We start from the raw sequence: 18,373 nt of genomic DNA on the forward strand, positions 1-18,373 counted from the left end.
AAAACTACACACCCTTACGTTTGGGACTACTTGTGTGTGCTTATAAATCAAAGTTCAGATTTCTTAATTTATTTAGTCAGTACATCTTATGTATATGTATTTGTTTAAATATCTATTTTTATGGTACAATTTGCTGCTAAATTAGACAACATGGTGCCATGTTGTTCACTGCCCGAGATATATTGGCATCATGTTTGTTTAAAGTCCGGTCCTCAAGAGCACATGTTGAGCCTTTTTTTCCCCCAGGTGTATACCTACTCTAATACACCTGAATCTCGATTTTACTCGCTTTGATTTTCGATTCTGGCTAACACGGTTTGGTTCAAAGATGTCAGCTAACGTACACAGGCGCTGACACGAGGACATTGCTTACATTGGAACAGAAAAATAAGTACTTGTTGATATTTGAGGGTTTCACACGACTATACGGAGGACCACATACTAAAAATATATCCAAAACATTACGTTTAATGTGATCAGCCAGTCTGCATTCCAAACAGTGTCTGAGCTAAAGTTAACGTGCGTTAATATTTGGCATTGTGTGCGAGTCAAAGTTGACTTACTTAATACATTCACAAAAGCAATATTGATCATTTTAAAAGACTAATATATGCAGTCACCACAGAAGATGGACTTGTAATACATCCAAATGTAAATGCTGAATGCCTTAAACATCTTAAAATACATTTCATTACCATGATATTTCTTTAAGGGAGATTATTTGCGTACAGTAATACTTGTGTCGCGAAAGTGAATAGGTGAAGTAGTCAAAATCAACAAACCACCAAGGAAATGTTCTGAAGAAGGATGCAGCCTCAGTACTTGTTTTGTTCTTATCACATTCTGAACGTCACTCAAAGGGAAGACGAGGCAGTCGGAAGTCCTTGGAGTAGCTCTTCAGGAAAAGCTCAGAATACTGTCCAAGATGAGGTCCATGTCTACTGGGGGCCTGGTAGACAGACAGATGTGTGTCACATCATCATCATCAGCAGCAGCAGCTAAAAGGATCAAACCTACACATCACTGAAGTCATCAGAGTTTGAATTAAAGTGTCCTGCGGGTGTATCTGAGGTTTCCATTGGCTCTCGTGGGATGGCCTCTTGAGGTGCAAACTGCTGGAATGGAGGCCTGGAAAAAAGAAGGAAAACATCACACTTAGAGAAGTATGAATATTCAAGTTTCAATGCCCCAAAAGTTGGGACGGTTTGCGGTTCTACCACAATGTTCATGGAAAATCTGAAAAAGTTCAAACTGGTCTTGGAGTTCGAAATACGTCACCTCAGATAACGTCATCAAATCCTAATATGACGATTTGTTACTGGGTGTGTGTGTGTTTATATATGCACACACACACACATCCACACAGCAATCCCTCGTTTATCGTGGATAATTGGTTTCAAGACCACCCGTGATAGGTGAAAATCCGCGAAGTAGTGTCACCCTCTCATTTTTAACTTACCGTATTTTCCGGACTATAAGTCGCTCCGGAGTATAAGTCGCACCAGCCATAAAATGCCCCAAAAAGTGAAAAAAACATATATAAGTCGCTCCGGAGTATAATTCCCATTTTGGGGGGCAATTTATTCGACAAAATCCCACACCAAAAACAGTCATGAACGAGCAACAACAGCCTAAACAATAGCAACAACAGGCTAAACGATAGGTATGCTAACGTGACAAATACAAACAAAGAGCTGAGAACGGGCCTGACGTAACATATAGTGATTAAGGACAACTATTACATGAATAACATGTTTATAAAACCATCGGTGTCACTCCAATTCATTAAATAGCAACAACAGGCTAAACGATAGGTATGCTAACGTGACAAACACAAACAAAGAGCTGAGAACGGGCCAAATAATAATAAATAATAATAATAAATATAAGAGGAGCAAAAATAGAGCAAGTGTACATACAGCAGACAGTGGACTTGGATATGGTGCTTTAAAGTGTTAATTGCTTTATTTGATGTTTTCTCTATTTTTTATGTTTTGAATATGTTCAAGATAAAGATATAAAAGCATGTGAAGTGATCAACTATACTAAAAATAACATGGGAAGTGGTCAACTATACTTGTAAGTAAGTGATGTCTTAATGCTCAAGTAAAAATTTGTGAAATAAAACATATATAAGTCGCTCCTGAGTATAAGTCGCCCCCCCACCCAAACTATGAAAAAAAGCGCGACTTATAGTCCGGAAATTACGGTACATACATTCTTTGTCTATCAATAAATGTATATTAAACCATATAGGTGCATACGTTATCATTAGAACATTAATAGTTTCAAACATGTAAATACTAAATTAATAGTATAAATGACATACAGAAAATAATGTATAAATAATAAAAATATATGATACAAGTGTGTAACATATGTAGATACAATTGTGTCGGCACTCCATGCCTTCTGCTGGCGTGCGGGCAACTTTTGTGCCATAATTCCTCAATTTAGAATATTTAGTTTGAATTAATGATTTTTTTTTTGGGGGGGGGGGAGTAAATCCTTGATGTACTGAAGCCGCGCTAAATGAACTGCGATGTAGCGAAGGATTACTGTATATATACTATATGTACACATTCACACGCATGCACGTACACACACCAACAAAATGCCAACAAGTGACCAGGACTTACGGAGGGTATCCAACAGAATTGTGGGGGCTTTCAACATGATGCGTCAAATTAGGGACGCATGGTGCAACTGAGCCAGCATCCCTGTACAACACACAAAGCATGACGTCATTACCCCAAAGTTGGGCAAAGACAATGTTACCGTGGAATTGCAGAGTGCACATCAAATGCATTTTACCATTTACAGGTGAACTTAATTTGACCTGTTAAAACTTTTGAATGCACATGGCAATTGGGGTAAAAGGAAGTGCAACAATTCCTTTTACCCCAATTACTGTTCTCTAACAAGGAGTTTGCTCAGTGGACTAATTCTCAACAGATGTTTTATCAAAAAAAATCAACCACACATTTCTTGATTCCCTTAGAAGTGGTATTTAAGCAGTCATGTTGTTCATATTTTGACATCATTAAGACTTAACATCTAATCAACAATTCAGCTCCTTGTTGCAGATCGATTTATACTGAAATATTTCACTTGCAATGTTTTAGTGTGTTTTTTGATTTATTCTGAAATTTCACCACAAATATTCCATGTGCATGTTAATTTTACCAGGACTCAGCTTTTTGGGGGGCACATGTGTAATACATATTGTATGGATTAAACTTGACCTACACTTGATAACTGGTAGCATTGTGGAGGCTTTCAGTGTGATGTGCCACACTGGTTTGATTAGCTGGAACAGAAACAGTCTCCCTACCAAAAAAAGGAAAGCAAGAGACAAACAAACACAAAGATAATATCTTAAAATCGCATCAACCAATAGTGGCGTGAGCATTTAGGCTGAGCACTTGCTTACATTCCCACTTTAGTCTGGAGTGTTGTAGGGATGTATCCATCGTTGGTGGAAGTTTGGGGCCCTAAAAAACAAAGTCAAATTAAAATAAAGACACTCTAATGATTTGTCAATGTTTGCAAGATTAAAAATAATAGATTACCCGAATAGAACTTTTTAAAAACATCATGTTTTGGAAAGTCAGGGTAGAGGAATGTGATTTCATTGATGTCTCTGATTCGGTCGCCAAGGCTCCGGATGTCCAGATCTTTCTTGGTGAAGGGCTTGATGTTCTTGATGATCTGTTTGTGTTCACCCACTATGGGAAGCAAAATCAAATGATCTCAGCAATAATAACTTTGAGTTGCCATTAAAAAAATGTGGACCCTTTCGAATGACCCGGATTTATGCGTAAATTGGTAATAAAATGTGATCTAATCTTCATTCATATCTTAGCAAAAAATAGACTTAAGACTCTTAAACCAATTAAACAATTCCACATTGTGGAAACGTCAGACCTGTCAACCTATAGAACAATAACAATAATATTCCACATGTTGCATATAGGCGGAACGGTGTCGCACTGGTTAGCACGACCGCCTCACAGTTTGGAGGGTGTGGGTTCGATTCCACTTCCGGCCCTCACTGTGTGGAGTTTGCATGTTCTCCCTGTGCCTGCATGGGTTTTCTCTGAGCACTCAGGTTTTCTCCCACTTCCCAAAAACATGCACGGTCGGCCGATTGAGCACTCCAAATTTCCCATAGATGTGAGTGCGAGTGGAAATGACGATTCCTCTTTCTGTGCCCTGCGATTGGCAGGCAACCAGTTCAGAGTGTCCCCCGCCTACTGCCCGATGACAGCTGGGATAGGCTGTAGCACACCCGCGGGGACAAGCGGTACAGATGATGGATGGGTTTGCATTTATTTTTCATTGCTTCCATTGTCACGGATGGGATGGAGCCAGGGCGACCAAATGCAGCTTGGACCAGGGTTTATTGAAGGAAAAGGGGAGCTGGAGTGGAGGATGAAGGGGAACAGACGGACAAACTAACATAAGAGGACAAAGACAGGAGACAAGAACGATCCGGCAGGGGCGTGAGGGGCAGACAGGACTTAAATACAAGACAGGTAACGAGAGGCACGTGAGGGTGATCACACTGATCATGGGCAGACACAGGAGGGGAGGGGTGAGTACACAGAGACACTAACAGAAACCATGACAACATACACATAATAAAATAACCGGGGACAAGTCGTGACATCGATAAGTAAAAAATATTAAGCTTGTGGCATTTTTGCTCTCTGAGTTTAATTAGTTTGCTAAATAAAAAACATAAAATAGTAGTCACTCAAAGTATTTCCCAGAATCTGGAAAAGTCATTTTCAAGGTAGTCCTGAGAAATAGGCAATGCACTATGTGCTTTTTAAAAAGGACGGTGTGTGCACATGTAAGCGTGGATGTCACTCATGTTTCTCACAAGACATTAGGTGAATTCAAAGACTGCTTACACAATAAGAAATTCCAAATGCAGACAAAGGAAAATGAAACATGTTTAACGTTAATAATTAAAAATATCTAAACATTGTGTGCTTTCAAACAATATACCTATAAAAACTGACATATACAGTGTCCGGCAAAATGATCTGACACATTTGTAGGTTTAATAAAATGCAAATAAATTAAAGAAATAAAATCCTTTTTTTATTTTCGAAAAATACATATAATGCCGTTTTGTTTCATTTCATTTTCGTTTCATTTTTGAATAATGTTATTTTGTTTCGCTTCAGTTGCTAACATGGTGAGCATTGTGCTTTCATTGTGGAAACGTTTAGCAAGAACAAATCTGTAACTGCAATGTTAGAGTGGTGCTCACTAACTTATTTGCAAGAACCACACGGGAGACAGTATGCCTTTTGAACACTTGCAAGTGGAGAGGTCGTTCGTCACTGTGCATGCAGCGATGTTCGAACAAAGTCTGACTTTGGATTCTTGCAAGAGAGTGTTTATTGAGAGAAAGCAGGGTGGGGGTGAGAGTGGACAGGATGGGGTTGAAACCCCTGGCCTCTGGTCAAATCATAGCAGGGGGTGTTTTACGATGTTGTGTAAACAGAACAACTTTGATTGCTTCCTCTGCAGCTGGTCCATCAGTTCAAAGGATCTTAGCACTTTGTTCTACTACATTGTTAAGACAGGATAAGTTTGGTTAATTATTACAGGTTACATTCCAACATAATCATAGGATCATACAAATCTATCAACCCTAACATGCAACACAATGAGCGTTCCGTTTGCGCTTCAGACTTGGTCGACATGATACCTGCTTGAAACACGATCTCACTGCAGTGTAGCAACTGAAGCTCTCCAACAAGTTAAAGTCTGATGCAATAACCAGGAGTTTGTGCCATAGTTAACATTTTACTGTCGTTTACTGAAGATTCCTGTTTACATGGCAGAGTGAAAAATCCAACAAAACAAGGTTGGACTGTTTTTAGCACATAGCGTTAGCATAGCATATAGCGTTAGCATTTTAGCAAATAGCATGAAAATGCATGTAAATAAAATTAATTAATTACTAATTAATTAATAACTATTAATTACCTTCTCTTTCAACATTAAACCGAACTTAATCTAACAACCCCTCCGTAAATCGTCACCTAATCGTGGTGGAGGGGTTTGCATGCCCCTATGATCCTAGGAGCCATGTTGTCTGGGGCTTCATGCCCCTGGTAGGGTCACCCATGGCAAACGGGTCCTCGGTGAGGGCCCAGACAAAGCACGGCTCACACAAACCCCTTGTGAAGAAAAGCATGAATGGATTTCATTTTTCCGCGAGTCACCGGGGCCCCCCTCTGGAGCCAGGCCTGGAGGCGGGGCTCGAAGGCGAGCGTCTGGTGGCTGGGCCTTCGCCCACGGGGCCCGGCTGGGCACAGCCCGAAAAAGAAACGTGGGTCCCCCTTCCCATGGGCTCACAACCTGTGGGAGGGGCCAAAGGGGTCGGGTGCAGTGTAAGCTGGGCGGCGGCGAAAGGCAGGGACCTTGGCGGTCTGATCCCCGGCTGCAGAAGCTGGCTCTTGGGACATGGAATGTCACCTCTTTGGCTGGAAAGGACCCGAGCTGATGTGCAAGGCAGAAAAGTTCAGACTAGACAAAGTCGGACTTGCCTCAACACACAGTTTGGGTTCCAGTACAAGCCCTCTCGAGAGGGGCTGGACTCTCTTCCACTCTGGAGTTGCCCACGGTGAGAGGCGTAGAGCAGGTGTGGGTATACTTATTGCCCCCCGGCTGGGCGCCTGCACATTGGGGTTCACGCCTTCGGGTGGGGGGGACGGGTCCTGACTGTTGTTTGTGTCTATGCACCAAACGGCAGCTCAGAGGACCCATCCTTCTTGGGGTCCCTGGAGGAAGTGCTGGAGAGCGCTCCTTCTGGGGAGTCCATCATTCTCCTGGGTGACTTCAATGCTCACGTGGGTAAAAGCAGTGAGACCTGGAAGGGCGTGATTGGGAGGAAGGGCCCCCCCGATCTGAACCCGAGCGGTGTTTTATTATTGGACTTCTGTGCTCGACACGGATTTTCTATAATGAACACCATTTTAAAACATAAGGGTGTCCATGCGTGCACTTGGCACCAGGACACCCTAGGCCGCAGTCTGATGATCGACTTTGTAGTTGTGTCATCGGATTTGCGGCCGCATGTTTTGGACACTCGGGCGAAGAGAGGGGCGGAGCTGTCAACTGATCACCACCTGGTAGTGGGTTGGCTCCGATGGGGGAAGATGCCGGTCCGACCTGGCAGACCCAAACGCTCTGAGAGGGTCTACTGGGAACTTCTGGCAGAATCCCCTGTCAGGAAGAGCTTCAACTCCCACCTCCGGCATAGTTTTCCCGGAGAAGGCAGGGGACATTGAGTCCGAGTGGACCATGTTCCGCGCCTCCATTGTTGAGGCGGCCGACTGGAGCTGTGGCCGTAAGGTCGTTGGTGCCTGTCATGGCGGCAATCCCCGAACCCGCTGGTGGACACTGGCGGTAAGGGATGTCGTCAAGCTGAAGAAGGAGTCATATTGGGTTGTTTTGGCCTGTGGGACTCTGGAGGCAGCTGACAGGTACCAGATGGCCAAGCGGAACGCGGCTTCGGCGGTTGCTGAGGGAAAAACCCGGGCGTGGGAGGAGTTTGGCGAGGCCATAGAGAATGACTTCCGGACGGCTTCGAGGAAATTCTGGTCCATCATCCGGCGTCTCAGGAGGGGCAAGCAGTGCAACGTCAACACTGTTTACAGTGGGGATGGCGTGCTGCTGACCTCGACTCGGGACGTCGTGAGTCGGTGGGGAGAATACTTCGAAGACCTCCTTAATTCTACCTACACGCCTTCCATTGTGGAAGCAGGACCTGGAGACTCTGAGGCGGACTCCCTAATCTCCGGGGTCGAAGTCACTGAGGTAGTTAAAAAAAACACTCCTCGGTGGCAAGGCTCCAGGGGTGGATGAGATTCGCCCGGAGTTCTTAAAGGCTCTGGATGTTGTGGGGCTGTCATGGCTGACACGCCTCTACAACATTGCGTGGACATCGGGGACAGTGCCTCTGGATTGGCAGACTGGGGTGGTGGTTCCCCTCTTTAAGAAGGGGGACCGGAGGGTGTGTTCCAATAACAGGGGAATCACACTCCTCAGTCTTCCTGGTAAGGTCTATTCAGGGGTGCTGAAGAGGAGGGTCCGTCGGGAGGTCGAACCTCGGATTCAGGAGGAGCAATGTGGCTTTCGTCCTGGCCATGGAACAGTGGATCAGCTCTACACCCTCAGCAGAATCCTCGAGGGTGCATGGGAGTTCGCCCAACCAGTCCACAGGCGTTCGACCGTGTCCCTCGAGAGGTTCTGTGGAGGGTTGGACTCCGCTAAGGCTGCCCTTTGTCACCGATTCTGTTCATAATTTTTATGGACAGAATTTCTAGGCGCAGCCAAGGCGAGGCGTTGAGGGGTTCCGGTTTGGGGACCTCAGCATTGCGTCTCTGCTTTTTGCAGACGAGGTGGTGCTGTTGTCTTCTTCAGGCCGTGATCTCCAGGTCTCACTGGAGCGGTTTGCAGCTGTGTGTGAAGCGGTCGGGATGAGGGTCAGCACCTCCAAATCCGAGTCCATGGTCGTTGGTCGGAAAAGGGTGGAATGCCCTCTCCGGATCGGGGATGAGATCCTGCCCCAAGTGGAGTTCAAGTATCTTGGGGTCTTATTCACGAGTGAGGGGAGGATGGAGCGCGTGATCGACAGGAGGATCGGTGCAGCGTCTGCAGTAATGTGGACTCTGTACCGGTCCGTCGTGGTGAAGAGAGAGCTGAGCCAAAAGGCAAAGCTCTCAATTTACCGGTCGATTTACGCTCCTACCTTCACCTATGGTCATGAACTATGGGTCGTGACCAAAAGAACGAGATCCCGGATACAAGCAGCCGAAATGAGTTTCCTTCGGAGGGTGTCTGGGCGCTCCCTTAGAGATAAGAGACTCGGAATAGAGTCGCTACTCCTCCATGTTGAGAGGAGCCAGATGAGGTGGCTCGGGCATCTCATCAGGATGCCTCCTGGAGGCCTCCCTGGGGAGGTGTTCCGGGCATGTCCCACCGGTAGGAGACCCCGGGGACGACCCAGGACGCGCTGGAGATACTATGTCTTTCAGCTGGCTTGGGAACACCTTGGGATGAGCTGGATGAAGTGGCTGGGGAGAGGGAAGTCCCTCCTAAAGCTGCTCTCCCCGCGACCCGACCCCGGATAAGCGGAAGTAGATGGATGGATTATTCTAACAATTATTCATCTTGAGAATAAACTTTAAAGTTAAAGTTAAATTAAAGTCCCAATGATCGTCACACACACATCTGGGTGTGGTGAAATTTGTCCTCTGCATTTAACCCATCCCCGTGTGATTTTGATCCATCCCCTGGGGGAGAGGGGATCAGTGAGCAGCAGCGGTGCCGTGCTCGGGAATCATTTGGTGATCCAACCCCCAAATCCAACCCTTAAGTCCTGTCTACATTTTACCGTGGTACCATTGAGAGCGTCCTCACCAGTTGCATCACTGTCTAGGGGGATAGCTGCACTGAACAGAACTTGAACGCCCTGCAGCGCATAGTGAATACGGCTGGTAAGGTTATTAGTGCTTCGCTCCCCTCCCTGAAGGACATTTACACCTCCCATCTCGCCCGCAAGGCAACCACGATTGCGAGTGATGTGAGTCACCCAGCTCACTCTTTGTTTGACCTTCTGCCCTCTGGGAAGAGGTACAGAAGCCTGCGCTCCCGCACCACCAGACTCGCCAATAGCTTCTTTCTCCAGGCTGTTAGGACCCTGAACTCGCTACCCCCTTCTGCGTAGTGTGTGGCACTGTTGCACTATTTTCTGGAATGTCTGCTGTACGCTCACTTGCTCCGTTTTGCTCCTCTTATTTATTTGTTGTGTTATTTATTCATTATTTATTCAGCACGCTGTTGTTTACTTGTTTACTTGTTTACTTGATTGTCTATTGTGGGCCATGTCTTGTCACCGTGGGATAGCGGGGAACAAAATTTCGGTTTCTTTGTGTGTCTTTGGCATGTGGAGAAATTGACAATAAAGCTGACTTTGACTTAATGCTGAGTGCCAAGCAGGGAGGCAATGGGTCCCATTTTTATAATCTTTGGTATGACCCTGCCGGGGTTTGAACCCACAACCTTACAGTCTCAGGGCGGAGACTACCACTAGGCCACTGAGCCTTACTCACGACTTTGCTTCTAGTATCCCTCACGGTCAGAAATTAGTTTGTTTAAACTTTTTGAACAGATACAAAACAGGCAGGACGTAACTGACAACAAAGCAGAAAGCGGTAGGTAAGTTACAGGAAATGATACCAAAATAAAAGCATTTACATACTGCCTTTATGATAGGAAATGATATCAAAAGAAAAGCATCGACATACTGTCTTTATGGCGACACACTCCTGACCACTGTGAGGTCACTACACTGACATGACATTAAACTCAACTGAGAACTACGATTGAAACATCAGTCCTTATGAAGGAGTAAAACAGTTTCGGTCACTGGTCTAAGGTAAGTATTTTCTCGCCCTTGGTTTGCTGTCTTTAATTCCACCTTAGAGACTCGTCCATCTGTTCCTGGAATAGCCTTTGTGACCACCGCCAAAGGCCAGTTGTTGCGGGCAGCTTGGTTGTCTTTGAGGATGATGTCGCTGTCTTGCAGGTTGTGGTAGGACTCTGTCCATTTCTTGCCGCTTTGTAATGTTGACAGGTACACTTATCTCCAACGGTTCCAGAACAAATTGGATAAGGCTTGTACTTGTCTCCACTGCCTTGTGAGAAGGTCTGTGAAGTCTCCTGGAGGTGGTGGGACGCCGATTTTCTGTGTTAACAGCATCTATGGTGAGGATGAATGGATTGTCTGGACCATTTGATACTGGAACTAGTGGTCTTACATTCAGAATTGCTGTCACTTCTGCCATTAGTGTACACACAACTTCATGAGTTAGGCGAGTGCTGTGATCACGGAGCATTGAATCAAGGATTCGTCGGGCTACCCCAATGAGTCGCTTCCATGAGCCGCCCATGTGTGAGGCATGAAACAGGTTAAATACCCAGGAGGATCCTTGTTGGTGCAGGTACTGCTACACTGTGCTGTTTGGTTGATGTGCACTCAGCCCAAGTTCTTTGCAGGCTCCAATGAAATTTGTGATGTAGTCTTACCTCAGTTGTTTGGCTGGTCCTCTAATGGCAAAGAAACACCTCAATACGTTTATGCAACTTGAGGTGTCCAGTGAGGGAATCACCTCGATGTGAACTGCTTTGGAGTGCATGCAGCAGAACAGTATGGCCCTGCACTTGCTCTTAGGTTGCGTCTCTCTGGTGCGTCTGGTGAAGACGTGCCAAGGTCCGAAGACATCCAGGCCCACATACGTGAGGGCACGTATGTGAAGGGAGGGCAGGTTGTAAGGCGCTCTGCGGGCAAATCTGCCATTTGTTGTACCTGCATTCGTCCTCTAAGTCTGCGACAGATGACGCACTTGTGGATAGTTGAGTTAACGAGTCGCTAGCCTCCCAGGATCCAGAGCCCAGCAGCTCGTATCGCGCCTTCTGTTAGATGACGGCCCTGATGCTTTACTTGGGCATGATGGTATCTGGTGAGAAGCAAGGACACGTGGTGTTGCTTTGGGAGAATGACAGGGTTCTTTTGTTCAATGGCCACATCCGCATTCTTCAGTTTGCCTCCAAGGCAAAGGAGGTCATCCTTTAAGACTGGGTTGAGAGAGCATAGGCAGCTGAATAACGGAACTTGCTTTTCTCTCTCCAGAGCTTCAAATTCCTTCACAAAGGTATTCCTCTGAACAGCTTTGATGATGACTTTTCTTGTTTGGGAAAGCTTATCGACTGTGCGAGGTAAGTCACAGTGATGCCATCCCTTACACTTGCCTGTCGGAGTCTTGAATGATCTTGCTATATGAATCAGGAGTGCGATGGCTCGTTGGAGCGTGTCGAATGTGGAGAACCTTTCAAAGTACCCTGTGCTGAGAACTTTCCCTTGTCGATCGGTGATGTAGGTCTTCACAACTGGACGGACCTCTGCATCTGACTCTGGTGGAACTAAGCTGAATAATTGAGCTGGGTCTGGCTGAGTAGAGGGCTTGCGCAGGAAGGTTGGTCTGTTGAACCACAGTGTGTGAGTCTTGCTGCTGGAACCAACCGTGACGCCAGGTCAGCCGGATTGTCTTCGGTGTTCACGTAGTGCCATTGTTCAGGGATGGTAGACTGGCGTATACGCTGGACCCGAATATGGACGTGCACATAGAACCGTCTGGACTGGTTGTAAATATATCCAAGGACAACTTTGCTATCAGTGTAAAACTTAGTGGCATCCAGTTTTAGATCCAGTTCATCCTGTATCAGCTCAGCCATTTCTACCACTAAGACTGCTGCACACAGCTCAAGTCTGGGAATGGCCGGGTCTGATTGAGAGGCAAGTTTGACCTTTGCCATGGCAAATCCGACGTCTACTGTGTCTTCTTGGATGGCTTTCAAGTAGCCTTCACAGATGCATCGCTAAACACGTGAAGTTCTACTCGTTCAGCCTTGGTTAAGCAGATGTTTGTGTACATCCTTGGTATATGAAAGTGCCTCAATTCTACAAGTGAGTTTCTCCAAGTTTCCCACTTGCCGAACCTATCTTCAGGCAATGGGGTGTCTCACTCCGATGTCTCAGAATTCAATTCTCTGAGAAGGTTCCTGCCTTGGATGGTAATTGGGGCCAAAAAGCCTAAAGGGTCAAAAACACTGAATAGTTTGGTGTCGGTTGACACGGAGAAGGTGAAGGTGTCACTTGCTGTTTCCCACAGGAGCCCCAAGCTGCATTGGGTGGGTGACTTATCTCTGTTGAGGTCTATGTCCTTTATGGCTTGTACGCAGTCCTCACTTGTGAAGGCTTCCAAGACAGCCTGACTGTTTGAGGCAAATTTGTGAAGCCTCAAGTTAGACTCAGCGAGTGAGGCTTGAGTCCTATGGATCAGCCCAATAGCCTCTGCATCAGTTGGGACAGAACAGAGGCCATCGTCAACATAAAAGTGTCGTTCGACAAGGTTGACTGTGTCTGTTCCATATTTCTCTGCGCCATCTCTGATGGCTCTTCTGAGCCCGTAGATTGCCACTGCAGGAGATGGGCTATTTCCAAACACATGAACTTTCATTCTGTAGTCAATGACCTTGTTTGCTATGTCGTTGTCCTTGAACCATAAGAATCGCAGGTAGTTTCTGTTGGAAATGATATACTTTTTATCATTGGATTCTATGTAACTGCTTTTGTGTGCAAGATTCTCCGCAGTATGTGACCATCTAGCCTCGTGAAAATGACTTGGGGGCATATGGCCGGCTAATGACTGGAGTCATTAGCCGCGCTATACAATAAGCCCCATAGTTAGCTAGACATGTTCAGATCATGAGATTGTCATGGGATGGCTGAAGCAGACAGAGGTCTTATTTAAGTTGAAGTCATGAGTACGGCACCGGGATGTATTCCCAGGGCCACTAAGACTACGTCTTTGTTAAGCTAATAGTCATGAGACGTCCATACTGCTCCGTCCATAAGAGTATCCCCTTTGTTCTGTGGTAATGAGATATAACTATGGAATGTACTTCCTGCCTGGGAACCTACCCGATCATGTACACTTGCCCAATTGTTTCTTTCTAAATAAAAAGCTCGGCTAAACTCAAGAAGAGCGCGGATCTTAGCCACACTTGTTGCGTGTGTCTGGGGTGCGCCCTTCTGCGCAGGGGAAAACGCTAAGCCAAAAAAGACCTACCGTTTCTGAGATTGTTTTCAGATAAATGTTGTCAACCCAACATTTTTGGGGGCTCGTCCGGGATTTCCTGAAAATCTGCTCGCTGATCCGAGGAGTGTTGAAGACGCCGAATCCGTGCACGGCAGGGGTCAAAAGACGCCTGAAGAAAGTCCTGGGGAGCGACGTTCATCCACCAGGCCGGCGAAGTCCAGTTCAGCACCTCTCGGCGGTGACGATTGACGGAATCTTCAAGAGGAATCTCTCGGAGACTTGGTGAGATCTCTTCGTTGGCCGCGTGGTTGGGGTATTTCAGTCCCCAGAAAAAGGGTACCCGGGTAAGGGCGGCGGAGTCCTTGTGAATTCCAAATAATAGGAATTCGGACTACAGATGTACTTGTAGACGTAAATACACCTCGTTGTGTTAAGAAAATTCCGTGGTGTGAATGGTAGCACGTATCACTCGGTATTGTGCTGCATGTATCATAGTGGGAAGAAATAACGAGTTTCTGTGGAAGCACAGGCAAGAATTCCTCACCAGGAAACTGGTCGAAGCAGGAATTACCACAGAAGGTCGTTATCCCACTAAAGAAACATTCCAATTTTAGAAATCCCTAGGATTTGACAGTTGGACCAAATTGATTAAAATGGGGGGCCGTTGTTACTGACAAGGTATCACGAGATGAAAAGTATATGTTAAATAACTTTCCAGACAGTATCGAATGGTTGACAAAATGGAACAAAAAGTATGGTGTGACTGGTCACCTTAAAGTAGATCAGTGGAAAAATGTAGTTGCCAAACTTGAGGCTAGTGTGATTATGAAAAAAGGAAAGAAAAAAGAAGAAAAGGAAAAAGAATTGGGATGTGCGAAGTTATGGTTAAAAGAGGCTGAAAAACGACGCATAGCTGGACTAAAAGCTAGAGAGGACCGAAAAGCACAGCAAAATAAAATGACTGGTACAATTTGTTTTATCAAACCAGAGGACAATGAAGGACAAGGACGACAAAGACAGAGACAAAATGACGTGGCACCACAAGGACTTGACGGAGTGAATGGAGAAGCAGTTCAAGCACAACCTGAGCATTCCAGTCTATATCCCACGAGGGATTTTGAGATCAAGATGGCGGCACACGCAGCGGCCACTCTCTGTCCCGTCAGTACGGTGATTTGTTCGTCTAATGAGTGTTCGTCCGACAGTCTTGTGTGTTCGTCTCGTCCGTGCTACAAGTACAGCAGGCAGGTTCTGCTTGACATCGGCAGAAGTGGGTTTTGCGGTGTTCTGGACTTTGAAGTGTCGACATTAAAGGCGCTCGGACTGCTACGTCCTGAAACGTCGCCGACCTCACCCGCTATTCCTCCCCCGGTTGGGAGCCGTCGGAAACGGTGTGCGAGGAGGCAGAAGAGGGGCAAGCGCGGAGGCGTCCGGGCCAGGCCGGCGGCCAACCCAGCGCGACCGGCGGTGCCCTCCATTCTTCTGGCGATTGTTCGATCGCTGGACAACAAAATGGATTACGTTCGCCTGCTGAGGTCTACGAACCGGACGGTGCGGAACTGCTGTGTGCTCGTGTTCACCGAGACCTAGTTGAGTGACAACATTCCGGACTCTGCAGTGCATCTGGAGCGGCTAGCGTGCTATCGGGCGGACCGTGCCATTGTACGAGGGGGAAAGTCGCGAGGAGGTGGAATATGCGTCTACATCCGAGAAGAATGGTGCCGGGACTCTGTGGTGGTATGTAAGCACTGCTCGCCGCTTGTGGAGTTTGTGATCATTAAGTGCCGTCCTTTTTATCTGCCGAGGGAATTTACCGCGATTCTGCTAGTCGCGGTATACATCCCGCCTTCCAACATCGAAGGAGACAGGATCGCGGCGCTTGGTGAACTGTACCAGGCTGTCAGTGAACAGCAAACAGCGCACCCTGACGGTTTCACCATCTTCGCTGGAGACTTCAATCATGCCAACCTGAAGTCTGTTTTCCCGAGGCTTCACCAGCATGTTCCTTTTCCGACACGTGGAGACAGCTTCCTGGACCTAGTCTACTCGGCGCAAAAGGGAGCTTTCAAAGCCACCCCCCTCCCCCATCTGGGGCTTTCTGACCATCTCACCGTTTTGCTTTTGCCCGCATACAGACAATTGGTAAAGGCATCCAGGCCGGTTCGGAGGCAGGTTCGAGTGTGGCCTGAGGGTGCCTCCGATGCACTTCGTGACTGCTTCGACACCACTGACTGGGACTTGTTTAAGCAGGCAGCCACCTACAACGATTGGACGGACATAGAGGAGTATACTGACTCTGTTACCTCTTACATCACGAAGTGCATCGATGATGTGACTTGCTCAAAATCCGTCGTCACTCGCGCGAACTGGAAGCCGTGGCTGACGGCGGCTGTCCTCAGACTGGTGAGGGCCAGGGACAAGGCTTTCAGAGCGGGGGATGAGGCTGGCTTGAGGACAGCGAGGGCCGACCTGTCCCGAGGCATCAAAGAAGCGAAGAAGGCGTTCTCGTGCAAGGTCTCCACCCACTTCAAGGACAGCAAGGACGCACGTAGCCTTTGGCGGGGCATTCAGACCATCCGTCTGCTAAACGATCTGAACCGCTTCTTTGCTCGCTTCGACGCCCAGAACAGCACTTGCCCGCTGAAGACCACTCCCCCCCCCACACGAGCAGCCCCTGTGCCTCTCTGCCGACGGTGTGAGGAGGGCGCTTGCCGCTATTGACCCCCGTAAGGCGGCGGGCCCTGACAACATCCCGGGTCGAGCGCTGAAGGACTGCGCTGGGGAGCTGTCGGGTGTCTTCACGGACATCTTTAACGTTTCCCTGCAGCAGGCCATCGTCCCCTCGTGTTTCAAGGCTGCCACCATCGTTCCTGTGCCGAAGAAACCTGCACCGTCCTGCTTCAATGACTACCGCCCTGTGGCACTGACGCCCATCATCATGAAGTGCTTTGAGCGGCTGGTCATGGAGCACATCAAGTCCGTACTCCCCCCCACCATTGACCCTTTCCAGTTTGCGTACCGTGCCAAGCGGTCCTCTGAGGATGCCATCTGCTCTGCCCTCCACTCGGCCCTCACCCACCTGGAGAGAAAGGACTCATATGTGAGGTTGCTGTTTGTGGACTTCAGCTCTGCCTTCAACACCATTGTGCCGCAGCGACTCATCTGCAAACTCGACGAGCTGGGCCTCAGTACCTCCCTCTGCAACTGGATACTGGACTTCCTCTGTCAGAGGCCTCAGGTGGTGCGTGTTGGCGACAAAATCTCCGCCAGCATCACGCTGAGCACGGGGGCCCCCCAGGGCTGCGTGCTCAGTCCATTGCTCTTCACCCTGCTGACGCATGACTGCACTGCGACCTACAGCGACAACCGCATCGTAAAGTTTGCTGACGACACGACTCTGGTGGGTCTCATCACGAAGGGCGACGAGACTCGGTACAGGTCGGAAGTTGACCTTCTGACCACGTGGTGCAGGGACAACAACCTCCTGCTGAACGTCAATAAGACCAAGGAAATCATTGTTGACTTCCGGAAGGGTCACACAACACACCTGCCGCTGATCATCGACGGTGCTGTGGTGGAGAGGGTGAGCTGCACCAAGTTCCTGGGGGTGCACATCAGTGAGGACCTCTCCTGGTCCGCAAACACCTCGTCACTGGCAAAGAAAGCTCAGCGCCGCCTGTACTTCCTGCGGAAGCTCAGGCGTGCATGTGCTCCTCAGGCAGTCCTGTCTACATTCTACCGTGGCACCATTGAGAGCGTCCTCACCAGTTGCATCGCTGTCTGGGGTGGTAACTGCACTGAACAGAACTTGAAGGCCCTGCAGCGCATAGTGAATACGGCTGGTAAGATTATTGGTGCTTCGCTCCCCTCCCTGAAGGACATTTACACCTCCCATGTCGCCCGCAAGGCAACCTCGATTGCCAGAGATGTGAGTCACCCGGCTCACTCTTTGTTTGACCTTCTGCCCTCTCCCGCACCACCAGACTCGCCAACAGCTTCTTTCTCCAGGCTGTTAGGGCCCTGAACTCGCTACCCCCTTCTGCGTAGCGTGCGGCACTGTTGCGCTATTTTCGGGAATGTCTGCTGTACGCGCACTTGCTCCTTTTTTTTCTGCTCCTCTTATTTATTTATTTATTGTTGTGTTAATTATTCATTATTTATTCAGCACGCTTTTGTTATACTTGTTTACTTGTTTGTCTGTTGTGAGCCATGTCTTGTCACCGTGGGATAGGGGGGAACGAAATTTCGATTTCTTTGTGTGTCTTTGGCATGTGGAGAAATTGACAATAAAGCTGACTTTGACTTTGAATTACAGGCCGCAGCTAGAGCTGAAGCCAGTGTGCCCCCACCCTATTCTCCGGTTTCTCAGCACACTAGACAAAAGACAAGACGAATGACAGTCCAGCCGCATGCTGTCCCAGACAAAATGACTGAACTAACACGCGACACATACTCAGACGAGGAAGGTGACGACCCCATAATGGGCATAATCCCATGATTCAGGTCCCTAATCCAAATGCCGACGGACCAAATAATCAACACATGTACGTGTTTCGACCTTGGTCAAACAGAGAGTGCAGAGAAGCTGTTGAGGGAATCCCTGATCCACAAGAGGATGTAGAATCCTGGATCAGAGACATGGAAGGAGTAATACACTCATATAGATTAAATGGTAGGGAGGC

General features: G+C 47.6%; 1 protein-coding gene across 3 annotated transcripts in view; it reads right to left on the reverse strand.

Moving 5' to 3' along the window:
• Positions 1-663: 663 nt before the first annotated feature.
• Positions 664-18,373, reverse strand: part of stat6 (signal transducer and activator of transcription 6, interleukin-4 induced) — a 78,483-nt gene continuing 60,773 nt past the window's right edge. For 2 of the 3 annotated variants that reach the window (XM_049754641.2, XM_049754643.2), the window contains 6 exons: positions 3,573-3,728; positions 3,434-3,494; positions 3,250-3,330; positions 2,640-2,720; positions 1,018-1,128; positions 664-949 (listed from right to left, as the gene is read on the reverse strand). In XM_049754641.2, the coding sequence (XP_049610598.1) occupies positions 898-949; positions 1,018-1,128; positions 2,640-2,720; positions 3,250-3,330; positions 3,434-3,494; positions 3,573-3,728 (542 nt within the window). In that variant the 3' untranslated portion in view covers positions 664-897. The remainder of the gene's footprint in view (positions 950-1,017; positions 1,129-2,639; positions 2,721-3,249; positions 3,331-3,433; positions 3,495-3,572; positions 3,729-18,373) is intronic. The other variant, XM_049754642.2, reaches the window with a different exon arrangement.

Source organism: Syngnathus scovelli, chromosome 2 (genome assembly GCF_024217435.2).
Source record: "Syngnathus scovelli strain Florida chromosome 2, RoL_Ssco_1.2, whole genome shotgun sequence".
NCBI lineage: Eukaryota > Metazoa > Chordata > Actinopteri > Syngnathiformes > Syngnathidae > Syngnathus > Syngnathus scovelli.